The sequence below is a fragment of the Piliocolobus tephrosceles genome, chromosome X, assembly GCF_002776525.5.
Source record: "Piliocolobus tephrosceles isolate RC106 chromosome X, ASM277652v3, whole genome shotgun sequence".
NCBI lineage: Eukaryota > Metazoa > Chordata > Mammalia > Primates > Cercopithecidae > Piliocolobus > Piliocolobus tephrosceles.
This window is the reverse complement of record NC_045455.1, coordinates 19,317,481-19,333,572: the sequence shown is the minus strand read 5'-3', so window position 1 is coordinate 19,333,572 and position 16,092 is coordinate 19,317,481. Positions and strand designations below refer to the sequence as shown.

Below are 16,092 nucleotides of genomic sequence, written 5' to 3'. Positions count from 1 at the left end.
GGAGGCTGAGGCAGGAGAATCGCTTGAACCTGGAAGGCAGGGGTTGCAGTGAGCCAAGACTTCACCATTACACTCCAGCCTAGGCAACAAGAGCAAAACTCCGTCTCAAAAAATAATAATATTATTATTACAGACAGTGCAGAAGGCTTGCAATCATGATAACGATATTCCCTAGGTCCTACCCTGATATATTATCCTATTCTCCCCTTTCCTCACTCTGCCCCAGCCTCCCCACCCTGCTTGCTCTTCATTGAATGTGCCAGGCATGCTACTTCCCCAGGACCTGGATGGCCTTTCCCCAGGTGTCTGCCTAGTTTTTACCCTTACTTCCGTTTTCAGCTTGAATGACCACCACAATTAAAATAGCGAGCTCTGCCCAAACCTGCCGAATCATCTTACCCTTCTTTATTTTTCTTCCTAGCACTCAACATTTACATTGATGTAACTGCCCTCTGTTTAGTGTTCCATGGCGTCAGGGGATTTGTTTTGTTTTCTGCTGTAATCGCATGTCCTTAGAGACTTGGTACAGAATAAATGACCATTAAATATTGTCAAATAGATAAATAAATATCTTTTTTTTCCCAACATAACGTTTAGCAAAGCTGAAAACGAATGGAAACGTCCAGTACAGACATATATGTGGAAGTATCACGTCACAACCTTTTTATAGGGCAAAGTGGTAATATATATGAAAATTTCAAATGTTCATATTCTATGACCCCCCCCGAATTCCATGATGTATAATGTAGATAATTGTTCATTGCTGTATTGCTTGCAATAATGAAACACTGGAAATAATCTAAATGTGTATAATGTCTTCTAACTTTTAAAACGCAATAGACTGTTTTATAGTCTTTAAAAAGACGGCACCAACATGGAATGAAGACCAAAATATACTGCAGTCAATACATACAGTTTTTTTCTGACCAGACTCCTCCCCCTACCATCCTTTATGATCTCCCCAAGTTGACCCAGGCAGGCCACAGAATGGAATCTGGCTGACTCTAGGCCAACTGAAGCCTCTTCTTGGGATTTAGAATTCGACTAAGGTGCTAGTATAGTCTGGTTACTCTACTTGAACTCTGAGGTGCTACAAAGCTGGAACTTTTTGGTGGCCATGTTCTTTCAAAGAAACTGAGGAGCCAAAAAGCCTATCTTCACAGTGAGAAAAACCAAGTTGATTGAGAAGAAAGAAAAGATAGGAGAGGCCTAATAGCATTCAAGGCCTATGTTATGATTTTTCTTCAGGACCAATTTTATTCCTTTCCTTGGTTTACAAATACCACATATTTTTGTGGTATTTGTGACTTACTTGAAAGGATTCACCCTAAACTCTTAAAATAAGTTAACTTTGGGGATGAGATATGGGCAGGGAAAGGAGGAAATGGGGAGTTTAATTTTTACTTTATATACTTTTGTTTTCTTGAGACAGAGTCTCGCTCTGTTGCCCGGCCTGGAGTGCAGTGCCACGATCTTGGCTCACTGCACCCTCTGCCTCCCAGGTTCAAGCGATTCTCCCATCTCAGCCTCCAAGTAGCTGGGATTACAGGTGCATGCTACCACACCTGGCTAATTTTTGTATTTTTAGTAGAGATGAGTTTTCACCATGTTGGCCAGGCTGGTCTTGAACTCCTGACCTCAAGTGATCCACCCACCTCACTTCCCAAAGTGTTGGGATTACAGGTGTGAGCCACCGCACCCAGCCCACTTTATATACTTTTGACTGTGAATTTTTTTCTGAGACACATGGATTACTTTTATAATAAAGAACCCTTGCAGTTTTTTTTAATCCCAAAATATTAATACTTCCAGCATATTCAGCCAGAAATACTGAAAATGCTGGTTATATGGTAGGAGGTGGTCCCTCAATATTTTTTTTTTCTAAATGGTGAAGTCTGTTATGAGAACTTGCTTATATGTTATAGAAGCTTTTTGTTAAATGAAAATCATTTATATACATTTATTCATGAAATAATTTTGAGTTCCTGCTTTTGTTACCTGTGAAGGGTCTTGACTGCAAGTTGTCCAGGTTCTTGGCATTTTGACCAAAGAACTGGACAAAAGGCACAGCAAAGCAAGGAAAGAATGACGCAACAAAAGAACGAAAGCAGAAATTTATTGAAAATGAAAGTACATGGCCGGGCGCCGTGGCTCACACCTGTAATCCCAGCGCTTTGGGAGGCCGAGACGGGAGGATCTCTTGAGGTCAGGAGTTGGAGATCAGCCTGGTAGACACAGTGAAACCCGGTCTCTACTAAAAATCCAAAATTAGCCGGGTGTGGTGGTGAGCACCTGTAATCCCAGCTGGAGGCTGAGGCAGGAGAATCACTTGAACCTGGGAGGCGGAGGTTGCAGTGAGCCGAGATTGTGCCACTGCACTCCAGCCTGGGCGACAGAATGAGACTCTGTCTCAAAAAAAGAAAATGAAAGTACACTCCACAGTATGGGAGCCTCCCGAGCAGCGCAGAAGGACCTGAATACATAATCATCTTGGATCCAAATACCCTCTAGAGGTTTCCCACTGGCCACTTGGAGCTCACCTCATGTAAATGAAGTGGTGGCCCCCAATAGGTCTGATTCCTTGGGAAAAGCAACAAGTCAAGGACTGGAGTTACAAAGGTCACACTCCTGTGCAAACATCTGATTGGTTGCAAAAAGCAATGTTACAGAGTTACAAAGTTGTACTTCTATGCAAACGAAGACTCAGCTGGCAATCAGTCTGATTGGGTAGGGACAGCCAATTTCTTATCTGCCTCCAGAAAAGGTGGGGATTTGCAAAGGGCATATAGCCTATGGTCCTTTTGTTACTTAGGGTGGAAAGTTAGATTTTTTCTTTAAATTTAGTTCTAGGTTTGAAAAGGCCTTAGGTTCCCTGCCCCCAGGCCCTGTTCTCCTGCCTCACTTTCATTAAGACAGGTAGGGTACGGTGGCTCACGCCTGTAATCCCAGCACTTTGGGAGGCCAAGGCGGGCAGATCACCTGAGTTTGGGAGTTCGAGACCAGTCTGATGAATAGGGAGAAATCTCATCTCTACTAAAAATACAAAATTAGCCGGGTGTGGTGGCGCATGACTGCAATCCCAGCTACTCGGGAGGCTAAGGCGGGAGAATTGCTTGAACCTGGGAGTCAGAGGTTGCGGTGAGCCAAGATCAAGCCATTGCACTCCAGTCTGAGCAACAAGAGCGAAACTCTGTCTCAAAAAAAAAAAAAAAAGTATAATCGCTGATCAGCTGGAGCTGACAGTAGAGGCGGAGATTTCAGACACATGAATGGATACTTACAGTACAGTGCCTGAGCGCTCTGGTAGGGAAGTAAGGGATTCTGGTGCCAGGGGCATCTACTACAGACTTAGGGGTTTGAGAAAGGCTTCTTAAAGTGCCTTGGGAAGGAGGAGTAAAGGAGGAAAAGGAAGGTGAGGAGGTCCAGTATTGGAATAAGCAGAAGTATTCCAGCCAGAAGGATCAGGGAGTGATATAGGCCTAGAAGGGAGAACTTGGGAGTGTTCAGGAAACCGACGGCGGTAAGGATGGAGATGAGAAAAAAAATGGACATTTGAGAGGCTGGAGAGTCATGAGAATCTTTTGCAGCAAATTGTTTCCTACAGCTTTCTGTGCCTGTAGGATAGAGATGGACTGTAGCCAATTAGAACGAAGACTGTAAAGACGGTCTTTGCCATAGGCCAAGAAAGTGATTAACCGAGTAGGACTGTGGTGGCTGCTTCCCACCCTCACCAGAAGACGGGCTACTCCACACTTGTAATTGAATTGACTGAATGGGGGCTGGGGGCGGCTACAATTCCCAGCGGTCTGGTCTGCGGGGGTTGGGTGGGGTGGGCTGGGGTGAGGGTAAGGGGGGACGGGGGGGAACGGGGGCGGACGGGGGGGCGGGGGGGAAATAATTAAAGTCGGGAAGCCAGAGAACCTAGGAGGGAAAAATCGACTGGAGATGCCAAGAGAAATCATGCGTTGAACTGTGGTCTTGCGGACCTAAGTGTCTTTGAGGCATTAAGTCGGACACGTCCTGTCGGTTATACAGGCGCCGAGGAAGAAAATCTGCGTAAGAACACGATTTTTTCTTTGCGGGAGAATTTTCCTCTCTCGACCAGAGGCAGTCCTGTCCTGTGTTATCTTAAGTTTCTTCCGACCCTCACATGCCCCTCGAAGGCCACGCTGACTCGTGCCAGCGCGCCCGCGCATGCTCAGTAGCAAGACGTGCTAGGCGATGAGGTAGATGAGTTTTCCGTAACCTGAAGCAACATCCTCCCGATTTCTCATTAAAGAAAAAGGCGGGAACTAGTCAAAAGCCGGGGAGTGATGGGACACTCGGATCTGCGCGTCCCGCCCACTTCGGCCTCTGATTGGTGAATGTCTTTGGCCCGTGGCAGAGGAGCCCGCCTCATTGGTTCTCAGGCTCTAGAGCCGCAGGTCTCCGGCGCCGACCCCGCCTCCCCCAGCTGCCGACGTGGGGCGGGCAGCCGCCGGTAGTTGGGTGCCGAGGCGTCGGTGCGGAGCGGGAGACGGGGATGGGGGGGCTGCGGCTGCTGGCGGTGGCCCTCACGTGCTGCTGGTGGCCGCAGGGCAGCCACGGTAAGACCCTGCGGGGCAGCTTCAGCAGCACCGCGGCCCAGGACGCCCAGGGCCAGCGCATCGGCCACTTCGAGTTCCATGGTAGGTCTGGGGGCGGGGAGAGGGATGAAGGCGCACTGGCCCATCCCGCCGGCGGGGTCCGCGGGCCGCTCCTCCCCGGCCCCTCCCCGCCACGTTGGGCGAGGCCGGCGACTTCCCTAGCCTCACCTGGACCTCCTGCGTCACCGCAGCTGCCGGTAATAGTGGGATGCATTCCTTGCCAACCCCGCTGGTGCGGCTTCCCAGCCCAAGGCAGCGGCCTCTCGCCACTAGTGATCGTGTTCCGCACCTGAAAGCCGGTTTCCATTTCCCCAACCCTCCCGTTGCAAGCGAATGTGCAAATGACTGGTCGGCCGCATCTCTTCCAGATCCTTCCCCCAGAGAAGCACGTTTGCTCCTTCCTGTCTCGGCCGCACACTATACACTGACATATGGGAGAATTTAAGCCTAGGAACTTAAATTTCCTTTTTTTTTTTTAAGACCAATTTGCTGAGACCTGCTTGCAGCAGAGTGGTTTTGGAAACCAAGTAAAACACTTAATAATGTAGTTGTCATATTTAACAGTTTGGTTAATTGGCTACTAGTGCAGTAGATTTACTGTGGGCAGTAAGGCCTAGAACTAAGCTGATGAAAACGCATGTAAGTAGCGCCCTGGAAGCTCCCTACTTTGTGTTCTGTGTGGCTCTTCTGAAATCAGAGCTGCATTTGATTATTACCTTTTGATCTTCCTCAGATGTCAGTAATTATTCCTTCAATAAATGAATTTGCAATTCATTCTAATTTTGGTCTCATTTGCACCCTCACAATTTAAGTGTTTTTCTTGGTACTGTCAATTTGACTAGTGCTGTATTTCAAATAATTATTTGCCTGGACGACATTAGGAACTTTGATTTGTACAGTCTTAAGCATTAAAAGATGCAACGTTGAACATCAGAATATTGACCTAGAAAATGTTCTTAAGAGAAGATAATAGAAACTAGGAATTACTTTGGTGAGAAAAGGAATTTAAAGTATTGGGAAATTACAGAATTGACGGAATAAAGGGAAGGGATCCTGATTTTTTTTTTTTTTTTTTTGAAGTTTTTAAGATACCTAAGAAAAGGAGTTTCAGCAACCCGGTTTTTCATAATCCAATGTGGAATATATTTTGGGTGAATGAAGAAGAAACACTAGAAACAATTTTATTATTTTTTGGTCACATTTGGAGTTTCTCAATCAACGGACTGTAACCATACTTTGAGTATTGACAGCCACTGTCTTAAATGGCACAATGTAGACAGTGTTGGAAAATCTGGGATGTATGGAAGACATGGGTTATTACTTAGGACCAGCAGAGAGACTTGGACGACCTCATAGTTCATGATGATCATCTGGTAAACGTGGAGGAGAAAAATGTACTAAATTCGGATTTCACAAGACAGATTGGGGATAAGGTGTTTCAAGTACATTCATTCTCTTTCATATGTATAAAATCATATATAGTTATTACCAATTTTCATGAATCCCAATTCAGTAAAATAATAATGCAAAAACTATACTGAAATAATGAACTGTAACTCAGAATGCAATTTACAGTGTTAATTGGGCCTCAGAGTCACTTTTAAAACTGTTCAAAATATGTAATCAATTTATGTAAGAGATTTGCACATTATTTGACATATATACTGTATATTTAAATATATTTAAAATGTTTGATAAAAGTGGTAATTAGAGTAACAAAAGCATAGAAAAAAAAATTTCCAGGAGAACAGAAGATCTTAAAATGAAAAATGGTCTCCTGTCTTAGCTCTTTTCACCCAGAATCCCTTTCCCTAGAGGCACTAACTTATTGCCATTTCTGTTCTGGGCCTTAAATGTAATTGATGTGTGCAACCAGTTTCATTCTGTTATTCATCTTACAACATATATTATTCTGAAAGTTCTTTTTTTAAAAAAAGAAGCCAGACTCGGTGGGTAGCTCATGCCTGTAATCCCAGCACTTTGGGAGGCAGAGGTGGGCAGATCACTTGAGATCAGGAGTTCAATACCAACCTGGCAGCCAGGCATGGTGGCTCATGCCTGTAATCCCAGCACTTTGGGAGTCTGAGGCGGGCGGATCACCTGAGGTCAGGAGTTAAAGACCAGCCTGGTCATCATGGTGAAACCCCTTCTCTACAAAAATAGAAAAATTAGTCGGGCATGATGGCAGGTGTCTGTAATCCCAGCTACTTGGGAGGCTGAGGTAGGAGAATCGCTTGAACCGGGGAGATGGAGGTTGCAGTGAGCTGAGATCGTGTGATTGCACTCCATCCTGGGCAATAGAGCGAGACTTTGTCTGAAAAAATTAAAAAAAAAAAAAAAAAAAAGACCAACCTGGCCAACATGGTGAAACCCTGTCTCTACTAAAAATACAAAAATTAGCTGGATGTGGTGATGCCGGGTGTGGTGGCACATGCCTGTAATCCCAGCTACTCCTACTCAGGAAGCTGAGGCAGGAGAATTGCTTGAACCTGGGAGGTAGAGATTGCAGTGAGCGGAGATTGCACCACTGCACTCCAGCCTGAGTGACAGAGTAACACTGGCTCAAAAAAGAGTGTTGTTCTGTCACCCAGACTGGAGCACAGTGGTGTAATCAAAGCTTACTGCAGCCTCAGATTCCCAGGCTAAAACGATCCTCCCATCTCAGCCTTCCGAGTAGCTGAGACTACAGGCTCAGCCACCAAGCCCAGATAATTTTTTTTTTTTTTTTAATAGCAACAGGATCTCACTTTGTTTTCCAGGCTGGTCTCAAACTCTAGGACTGGTGATCTTCCCACCTTGGCCTCCTAAAGTGCTGGGATTATGGGTGTGGCCACTGTGCCCAGCCCTTGAAAGTTCTTTTGTAAAAGTCATAGATACCAAATTTTGTTTTAGATATAATGTGTCTACTCCAGAACACATACATTTAAACTTTCCTGCTATTAGCTATGTTTATTTTTTATATTAAGAGTATAATTAAACATTGACACCTATGTCATATTGAAAAACAGAAACTTTGGTGGGACTTTTTAAAATTTTTATTTTTTTCTTCGTTTATTATTATACTTTAAGTTCTAGGGTACATGTGCACAATGTGCAGATTTGCTACATATGTATACATGTGCCATTTTGGTGTGCTGCACCCATTAACTTGTCATTTACATTGGGTATATCTCCTAATGCTATGCCTCCCCTCTCCCCTCACCCCACGACAGGCCCCGGTGTGTGGTATTCCCCACCCTGTGTCCAAGTGTTCTCGTTGTTCAGTTCCCACCTATGAGTGAGAACATGTGGTGTTTGGTTTTCTGTCCTTGCGATAGTTTGCTCAGAATGATGGTTTCCAGCTTCATCTATGTCCCTACAAAGGACATGAACTCATCCTTTTCTTATGGCTGCATAGTATTCTATGGTGTATATGTGCCACATTTTCTTAATCCAGTCTATCACTGATAGACATATGGGTTGGTTCCAAGTCGTTGCTATTGTGAACAGTGCTGCAATAATAAAGACACAATAAGCTTGTGTCTTTATAGCAGCATGATTTATAATCCTTTGGGTATATACTCAGTAATGGGATGGCTGGGTCAAATGGTATTTCTAGTTCTAGATCCTTGAGGAATTGCCCACTGTCTTCCACAATGGTTGAACTAGTTTACAGTCCTGGTGGGACATTTCTATAGATTATGAATAAAATGTAAAACAAGTGGTTGTAAAGTGAGGCAAAAATTGTAATACAGTGAATTGTCCAAATACCCTAGATATTTGCTGTTTATTGAGTGAAATATTATCAGTTATCAGCTGAATTTCAAGGAAATACCACACGTTCATTTGAATAATCTCTTGCTTCTAAATGTGGTGTTCATTCTGATGTGATTTACCTAGTTAAGTGAGATTTAAGAAGAATTGTGCTTTTTAAATTTCCATTTTGGTAAGTAGAAGTGTTGAGTTGTTCTCATGTCTCAGTTTCATATAAGACCAAACTAGTTGATAATTTTTGTTTTAATGTCAAGGTGACCATGCTCTTCTGTGTGTCAGAATCAACAACATAGCAGTAGCTGTTGGAAAAGAAGCTAAACTCTACCTGTTCCAAGCCCAGGAGTGGCTAAAGCTACAGCAAAGCAGTCATGGTTATAGCTGTAGTGAAAAATTATCCAAAGCTCAGTTGACAAGTGAGTATATCCTTTTTTCTTTGATCATTAGATACAGTTTTTTTCCTCCTAATGTTGAAATACAGTACCATATGTACATATGTTACATCCCACGGTGATGACACTTTGTCTAGTATGTTTTAAGCTGAGTTTTAACAATGCCTTTCCCTTCTTTATCATTTTTGAAAAATGAAAATCCAGATAATTTATATAGGAGTCCTTTCTTTCATTCAGACTCTTTACAGTTTGCATAATTTATGCCAATATGGAAAATATATTTTGACCCAGTGGCAGCATGGAATGAATGATAACATTTGTTGAATGCTCATTATCTGCCAGCATTGAGCTAAATGCCAAACATGTATTATCTTAGTTAATTGGATAATTTAGCTCGAGTGATGCTGTTTCCCGACATGTCATTTGAACATGAGACTTAGTTACATGGTGATAAAATATGTCACTTTGACAGCTAGGCACGGTGGCTCACACCTGTAATCTCAGCACTTGGGGAGGCCAAGGTGGGCGGGTCACCTGAGGTTGGGAGCTTGAGACCAGCCTGGCCAACATGGTGAAACCCCGTCTCTACTGAAAATACAAAACAAAATTAGACAGGTGTGATGGCACATGCCTGTAATCCCAGCTACTTGGCAGGCTGAGGCATGAGAATTGCTTAAACCTGGGAGGCAGAGGTCGCAGTGAGCCGAGATCGCACCACTGCACTCCAGCCTGGGTGACAGAGTGAGACTTTGTCTCAAAAAAAAAAAAAAAGAAGTCTCTTTGAGATGTACCAGCACCACATCATTTGTATACTTCTGGGTTTGCCTCTAGAGAGGCTGTACTTTTTAAATCCTAATCTAGTGACTTAAATCCGTGATCCCATTCATTCTCATCAGCATTGTCCTGTGCATTAGGGTGCTAGCCATCCAGAGTGAGTGAAAGTTTTTTTAATATGGAAATGAAGAACATGTGCCATTGTTTCTATTTTGCACCTTGCAAGTTAATTAGGTGTAGGAGACATTAGAAATTTGAAGCATCCATGAGGAAAAACGGGAATTATTCTTCCCTCTTTCCCATTATTATTCAGGGACTCGTCCATATATGAACATGGTAGTCTCCTCTTAGCCTAGTCTAGCGGACGATTCATTTCTAAACGTCCTGTCTTTATCTTATCAGCTGTCTGATTCCCTCATAAGGCAACTAGTTAGAAGAGTGAACAAAGCAGAGGTCCCCAATCCTTGCCACCCATTGTGGGGATCTTTAATGTAGATTTGTGAGATGACATTGTGAGAAGATAGTATCTGGAGATGAATGATTGGATTCAGCTATAAAAGAGACAATTACATACAATTATTTACTTTGACCCTGAATTCAAAACTTACCTGGGAAATATATGCAGATTGAGAAACCAAGGTGTCTTCTAATACTCCCCTCTTTGACCTTTCTACCTCCCCATCCATCATCAGTTAAGTCTTGAGGTTTTACTTTTAAATATATCTTGAATTCATCTTGCCTTTGCTATTTCAGCAGTCTCCTACCTGGCTATTCTATAGCCATGCTGGTCCCCCTTCTGTAACTAGATCTTTCTAAATAGCAGATATGGTTATTTTACAGTCACTTCCTCAAAACACCCTGAAAATAAATGGTTTCCCTTAACCTGACCAGCAAAGCCGTTTCCCTTAACCTGACCAGGCCTCCTTAACCTACCAGCAAAGCCTTTGTAGACTGGCTGCTGCTTACCTCTCCATTTTATCTCAGGGCATTGCCCCACTCACTGCATTTTATTTCAGTGCTACCCTGAGCCTTTGCATAAGCTTTTTCCTCTTCAGCCTCCCCGCTGGCTCCTCCCTCAATTAAGTTAACACCTAAGTTTTTATAGCCTCTTGCTTTCCTACCTAGCACTTACTATAGTTACCACTTTCCATTATATTTATTTGTTATAAAATCAGTCAATGAGAGCAGTAGGGCTCTTTTGGTGTGTTCATTCACTGAGTGCTTCCACTGTTTCATGTACTATGCTAGGTACTGGTGATAGATTAGTGACCAAAATGTTGTTAAGGCTGGTGGAGGTTACCAGAATGAATCAGATCAATGTGAATAAATGTAAAATTGCTATTTTGATAAGTACTATGAATACCAATTATATGGCACTATGAGAATGAGAATTTATCATACCCTGGTGCTTACTTAAGTTTTTACTAAGTATTTGTAGAATGAATAGTCGTAGACCTTAGTGCTTAAGGGCTTTTTGTTAGGTAGGTTTTTTGCTTTTTGCGTTTGGCATCTCAAAGACTTTTTCTGTCTCCAACAAAAACTTATTAGGCAGTTTAAAGCTTTCAGCTATAGAAATATTGATTTGTTCTCTTGTATCACATAGGCAGTATTATACTATATACTTTATACACTTAAAAACATCATTTCTGTATGAGTCATATTCCTGTATTCCCAGAACTTCTGTATGCAGGGAGACAGTGTGGTGCAATGGGAAGACCACAAAACTAAGAATCACTGCTAGTGATTTAGAACAAGAACTCATTATCTTTGAACCTCATTTTACTTATCTGTACAATAAGCAAGTTGGACTAGGTTTCCCTAAGGTTCATGATAGTTCCAAAATGCTGCCATCCTCATTGTAACTGTTAAGGATGGAGTTACTTATGTATAGGACTACAACTTAACAAAACCTTCTGCTGTTGTTTCTTTTTCTGTTTTCTCTTTCTTTTCCCTGTTCTGTTGAGTGCAGAGGTATTCTTTGGAATTATGGAATGGAAGATATCAGGAAACAGGAATTTTAGAGGAGTGAAGGTTGTTTTGTCAAATTTTGGGGCCTAAAATAAATTTAATACTGATTTCTACGTATATATACTTCACCAGTTTTTTTTCCAATAACAAAATCCAAATCTGAAGTCTCTTTTATATATTAGTTGTCATATTTATGGTATGTTATTTAGGAGCTTAGATACATTTAAACAAAAAGCATATCCTTAAATTCATGATGTAATAGTAACACATATTTAAGAATAATTCCTTATAGCAAGTGCTTTTCATAGCTATTAATGAGACTTAAGAGTTAACAGCCTTTCACCTATTTGGTAATGAACTCAGTAACTCTGCCCAGCTCCTACGTAAAACCCTGCCACTGCTGTGTGCCATGAAAGGACTAGCAGATTTGAAAAATCTCAACGTTGAATGTTGCTTGACTCTCCCAAATTAATGTTTGAGAAATTATTTTTCAATCATCTCTTTGTTCTGTCATAAAAATCTGATTTAAAAAATACTAAAAACTACTTTGTAGATTTTTAAAGCGATCAAACAAGACATTTAAAAGCACTGAAGATGATGAGTTTATATATTTCTATCTAAACAAGGAGATTCGGAGGCATTTTCTTTCAAATTATAGGAGCTGAATATAATATTGTTTAGAAAACATTTCAGTGTTGTCTTTTTACATGTTATGCATATGATTCCTTTTGTAGTTTGGTATATTTTGTAAATCATTTAAAGGTGTTAGTATTTTATTGTGTGTTTTGGTTAACAGTATTCATTTCCTTTTATAATATGATTGGACAATTTAGCTATTCAGCACCATTCTCAGCAGTTCAAGTTTTGTTAATATTTGAGGTACTAATTACACCAGCATAGAATATGCATGCTGTGCTGTAGTCTTTTGTCTCGGAAACAATGAACACACGGTTTTGTCAAGAGGCTTGTTTCCCAGGCTTGCTGAAAAGACAGCAAGACAAAAACTAAAGGCCAGTGTCACTTTATGAAGCACACTTTTATTTCTGCTTGAAGTAAACCCACATAATTTAAAATGAAACATCAAAAGTATATTGGTAAAAGTGTGGTTTTTAAATATTTTATCTAAGAGAAAAAGTGCAAAGGATAAAAACAGCAACACAGCAGAGCCCTTATATAATGAGGTCCAGATTATATAATTGCAAATTGCACATTTAAAAGTCTTATTTCTGAATCATTTATTGAGCATTTATTAAATTCTTACTAAAAGTCTTCCAATATTTAACAGAAACTAGAGTCTTTGCTACATTTTTCCGGAAGCTCTATGGTTTTCGTTTGTTTGTTTTTAAAAAAGGTCGTTTAAATGTCAGCTAACTTACAGTAGCCAAAAAAGCAATGTCATAATGGTGTTAATCAAATCCTCTTGTTCAATTTAACTACCAATGAATGAAATTCCCAGTTGTACAGTCCAAGTCCTCAAAATTCAAATCCTGACTACATCTGTATTTCATTCATAAAGACAACCTATAAATAACATTTTTCCAACTTTCCACCAGGAAAATTTCCCAACATACAGAAAAGATGAAATTATAATACAACCAGCATCTGTATATCCTCTGCTTAGACTCAATAATTGTTAATATTTTATTAAATTTGCTTTATGTCTATATGTATGTGATTTTTGTTTTAATTGAACCTTGTGAAAATAAGCAGTAGGTATCACAGTTTGCCCCTCCATACCTAAGCATACAGCTTCTAAGAGTAAAGAAATTCATCTGTTTAACTGTCATACACCTAAGAAAATTAGTAATTTTATAATGTCCTCTGAAATCTATTCCATACACAAATTTCGGGTTACCTCAAGAAATGTCTTTTATTTATTTAAAAAAATCTACAATTAAGAAAGAGATTAAGACTAATTTGTCCTTAAACATTGACATGTTTTGGGGGCAAACTAGAGTTGGGAATTGGGCCCATCATAATACTGTTTTAAAAATACTTTGTGTAGAATCATGCTCTTTACATAACATTCCATATGCTTTTCCTTTGCCCCTCACAAGAACTCTGAGCTAACAGGGAAGGTATCTTTATTTTACTATTGAGGAAACAAATTTAGAGAGGTTGTAAATTTATTTGCTGAGTCACAAGGCCAAGACTCACTCTTCTAACTCTACTCTTTTCGTTACACTCATTTAGTAACGAACTTGAGACACTCCTCTCCTAGGCAGCTTCATGTTAGTGTTAGTCAGTGCCTCTTAGGTCAGGTCATATTCAGAAACTGCAATTACTTTGGCACCAACCTAATAGTTTTAGATCCAGAAAGAATCTTAGACATCATTTTGTGTTTCTCAGAGGGGAGTGCCATTGGCATTTTAGGGGAAAAATTCTTCGCATGAGGTTCAACACAGCCCCCCTCCAAGTATCTAACCAGCTATTGTGACAAAAATCGATCCCCTCATATTTTCAAAGGCCCTGGATGAAAGGAGATTACCCTGGATTGAGAACCACTTACTAATATAACCACCTTGTTTTAAAGAAAGGAAAAGCAGAATTGACATTTAGCAACCACTCTGTGACATACCATGCTAGGTGACTCATGTAAGTTAGTGCTTACATCAGCTCTTTGCTGTACGTAGTATCTTCATTTTACAGATGAAGAAAATGAGCGTCATTGCTTATGTAACTTACCCAAGGTCACACAACAGGTAAGTATTGAAGCCAGGATTGAAACATACATCTGAATGATGCCACACACCCCCACCCCTGACTATATCATACTACTTCATAGGGACCTGATCCAGTATAATAACTTCTACATTTCTGTAATTTCTGTTTTTTCTGCTTTTTGTACCCTTTTAAAGAACAACCAATCAGAAAAAGATTTTGGAAAATCTTTTCAAAATACAGAGTTTTTAGATACAATGATTTCGTAAGTTGAGTGCTCCATTTTAAATTTAACTCGAGTAATCTTCAAAAATGTCACTGTGATTGTTGCACAGCGTTGTGGATGTGCTTAATGCCATAGACTGTACACTTAAAAATGGTTAAAATGATACATTTAGCATTGTGTATATTTTACCACAATAATTTTTTTGAATGTCATTAACCCACCTGGAAACTGTGAAAATATCGAAAATTAAAATTCAAAATTTCAGCTGTGGAGACCAAGATGGTGGCGAGACTCAGCGCCTTCCTCAAGAATGCCTGGGCCAAGGAGCCGGTGCTGGTCGTGTCCTTCATCATCAGGAGCCTAGCTGTAATTCTGCCCCCACTCAGCCCCTACACCAAGTACTTCATCATGATCAACGAGGTCACGCCCTACGACTACCCAATGCCCATCCACAATGATGGGAACATGCCCGATGTGCCCAGCCATCCCCAGGATCCCCAGAGCCCCAGCTTGGAGTGGCTGAAGAAACTGAGCACCTCCACTAACAGAGGAGGCCCCTCCCATGGCTCCCAATACGAATGTGAGAACCAGAAAAAAAAAAAATTCCGAGTTTCAGTGAAGCCATTCTACTCGTGGTGTTTAAGTCATACTTTTATAGTGATTCCTTGGTTAAAAACATCATTTTTATCTCCTTTGCAGATAAATTCTGATTTATTCTGTAAATATCTGGTTTACAAGACTTATTCCAAATACTTCACAAGGTCTTGGATTTCTGAGGCAATAAAAATTAAACAAAAGAGTGTCCTAACCTCAAATTGATTATATGATAAAATAATGGAACACGTTTGAGAGTTTTGTTACGAAAGGTGTTGTTTTCTTTCTTTTTAAAGTGACCATGAACCAGACCGAACATAATCTGACAGTGTCCCAGATTCCATCTCCACAAACGTGGCATGTGTTTTATGCAGACAAGTATACGTGCCAAGATGACAAGGAGAATTCTCAGGTGGAAGATATCCCATTTGAAATGGTGTTACTAAACCCAGATGCTGAAGGGAATCCATTTGATCATTTTAGTGCTGGAGAATCTGGTAAGAATATGTATTTGAATATATCCTAAATTCTGGAAAAGATTTATGCACAAATATATTCATGTTGTATTTTTAAAATAAAAAAATGAAAGCAACCTGTATGTCCAAAAGTAGAGAAATGGTTAAATGAATCTTCTTATAGCATTTTGATAACCATAATACTAATTTTTAAAAGCAGAGTATTATTTGAGTATATTAAAACCTGCAGAGAATAAAACAGAAGTACAAAACTATTAACAGATTATTTTGATACTCTGAGTTGGTAGAGTTGTGTAGTTTTGTTTGTTTGCTTGTTTGGGCTCCTGACAGGAAATGATTTGTGCAGTTTTTAGTTTCCTCTATAATTCTAAATATTTTTGTTTTTATGATAACTTTGCATTATTTTTATAAACAGAAAAATGGTAATAAATTGAACAATTTCAGTTGTTAATGATTAAATGAGATTAGAAACTGAACTACTTTGTATGGTTAACTCTTTACTAGGTTGTTTGAACAGATTTAGGGATTGCCTTCATTGAAGCTTACAACAATTTAGGGATGATCAGAGTCTATAATACTTCCCAGAATCAGATTTACTCATATAAAATATTTCATCAAAATGTTAG

The 16,092-nt window shown here is 40.4% G+C and overlaps 1 protein-coding gene and 1 pseudogene across 1 annotated transcript in view; both read left to right on the top strand.

Annotated features, from left to right (window-relative positions):
* The first annotated feature begins 4,437 nt into the window (after positions 1–4,437).
* LOC113219601 (integral membrane protein GPR180) overlaps positions 4,438–16,092 on the top strand; it is a 32,903-nt gene continuing 21,248 nt past the window's right edge. The window contains exons 1-3 of the mRNA XM_026446562.2: positions 4,438–4,667; positions 8,633–8,791; positions 15,287–15,487. Of these exons, the coding sequence (XP_026302347.1) occupies positions 4,523–4,667; positions 8,633–8,791; positions 15,287–15,487 (505 nt within the window). The 5' untranslated portion in view covers positions 4,438–4,522. The remainder of the gene's footprint in view (positions 4,668–8,632; positions 8,792–15,286; positions 15,488–16,092) is intronic.
* Positions 14,673–15,106, top strand: LOC111546611 (annotated as a pseudogene).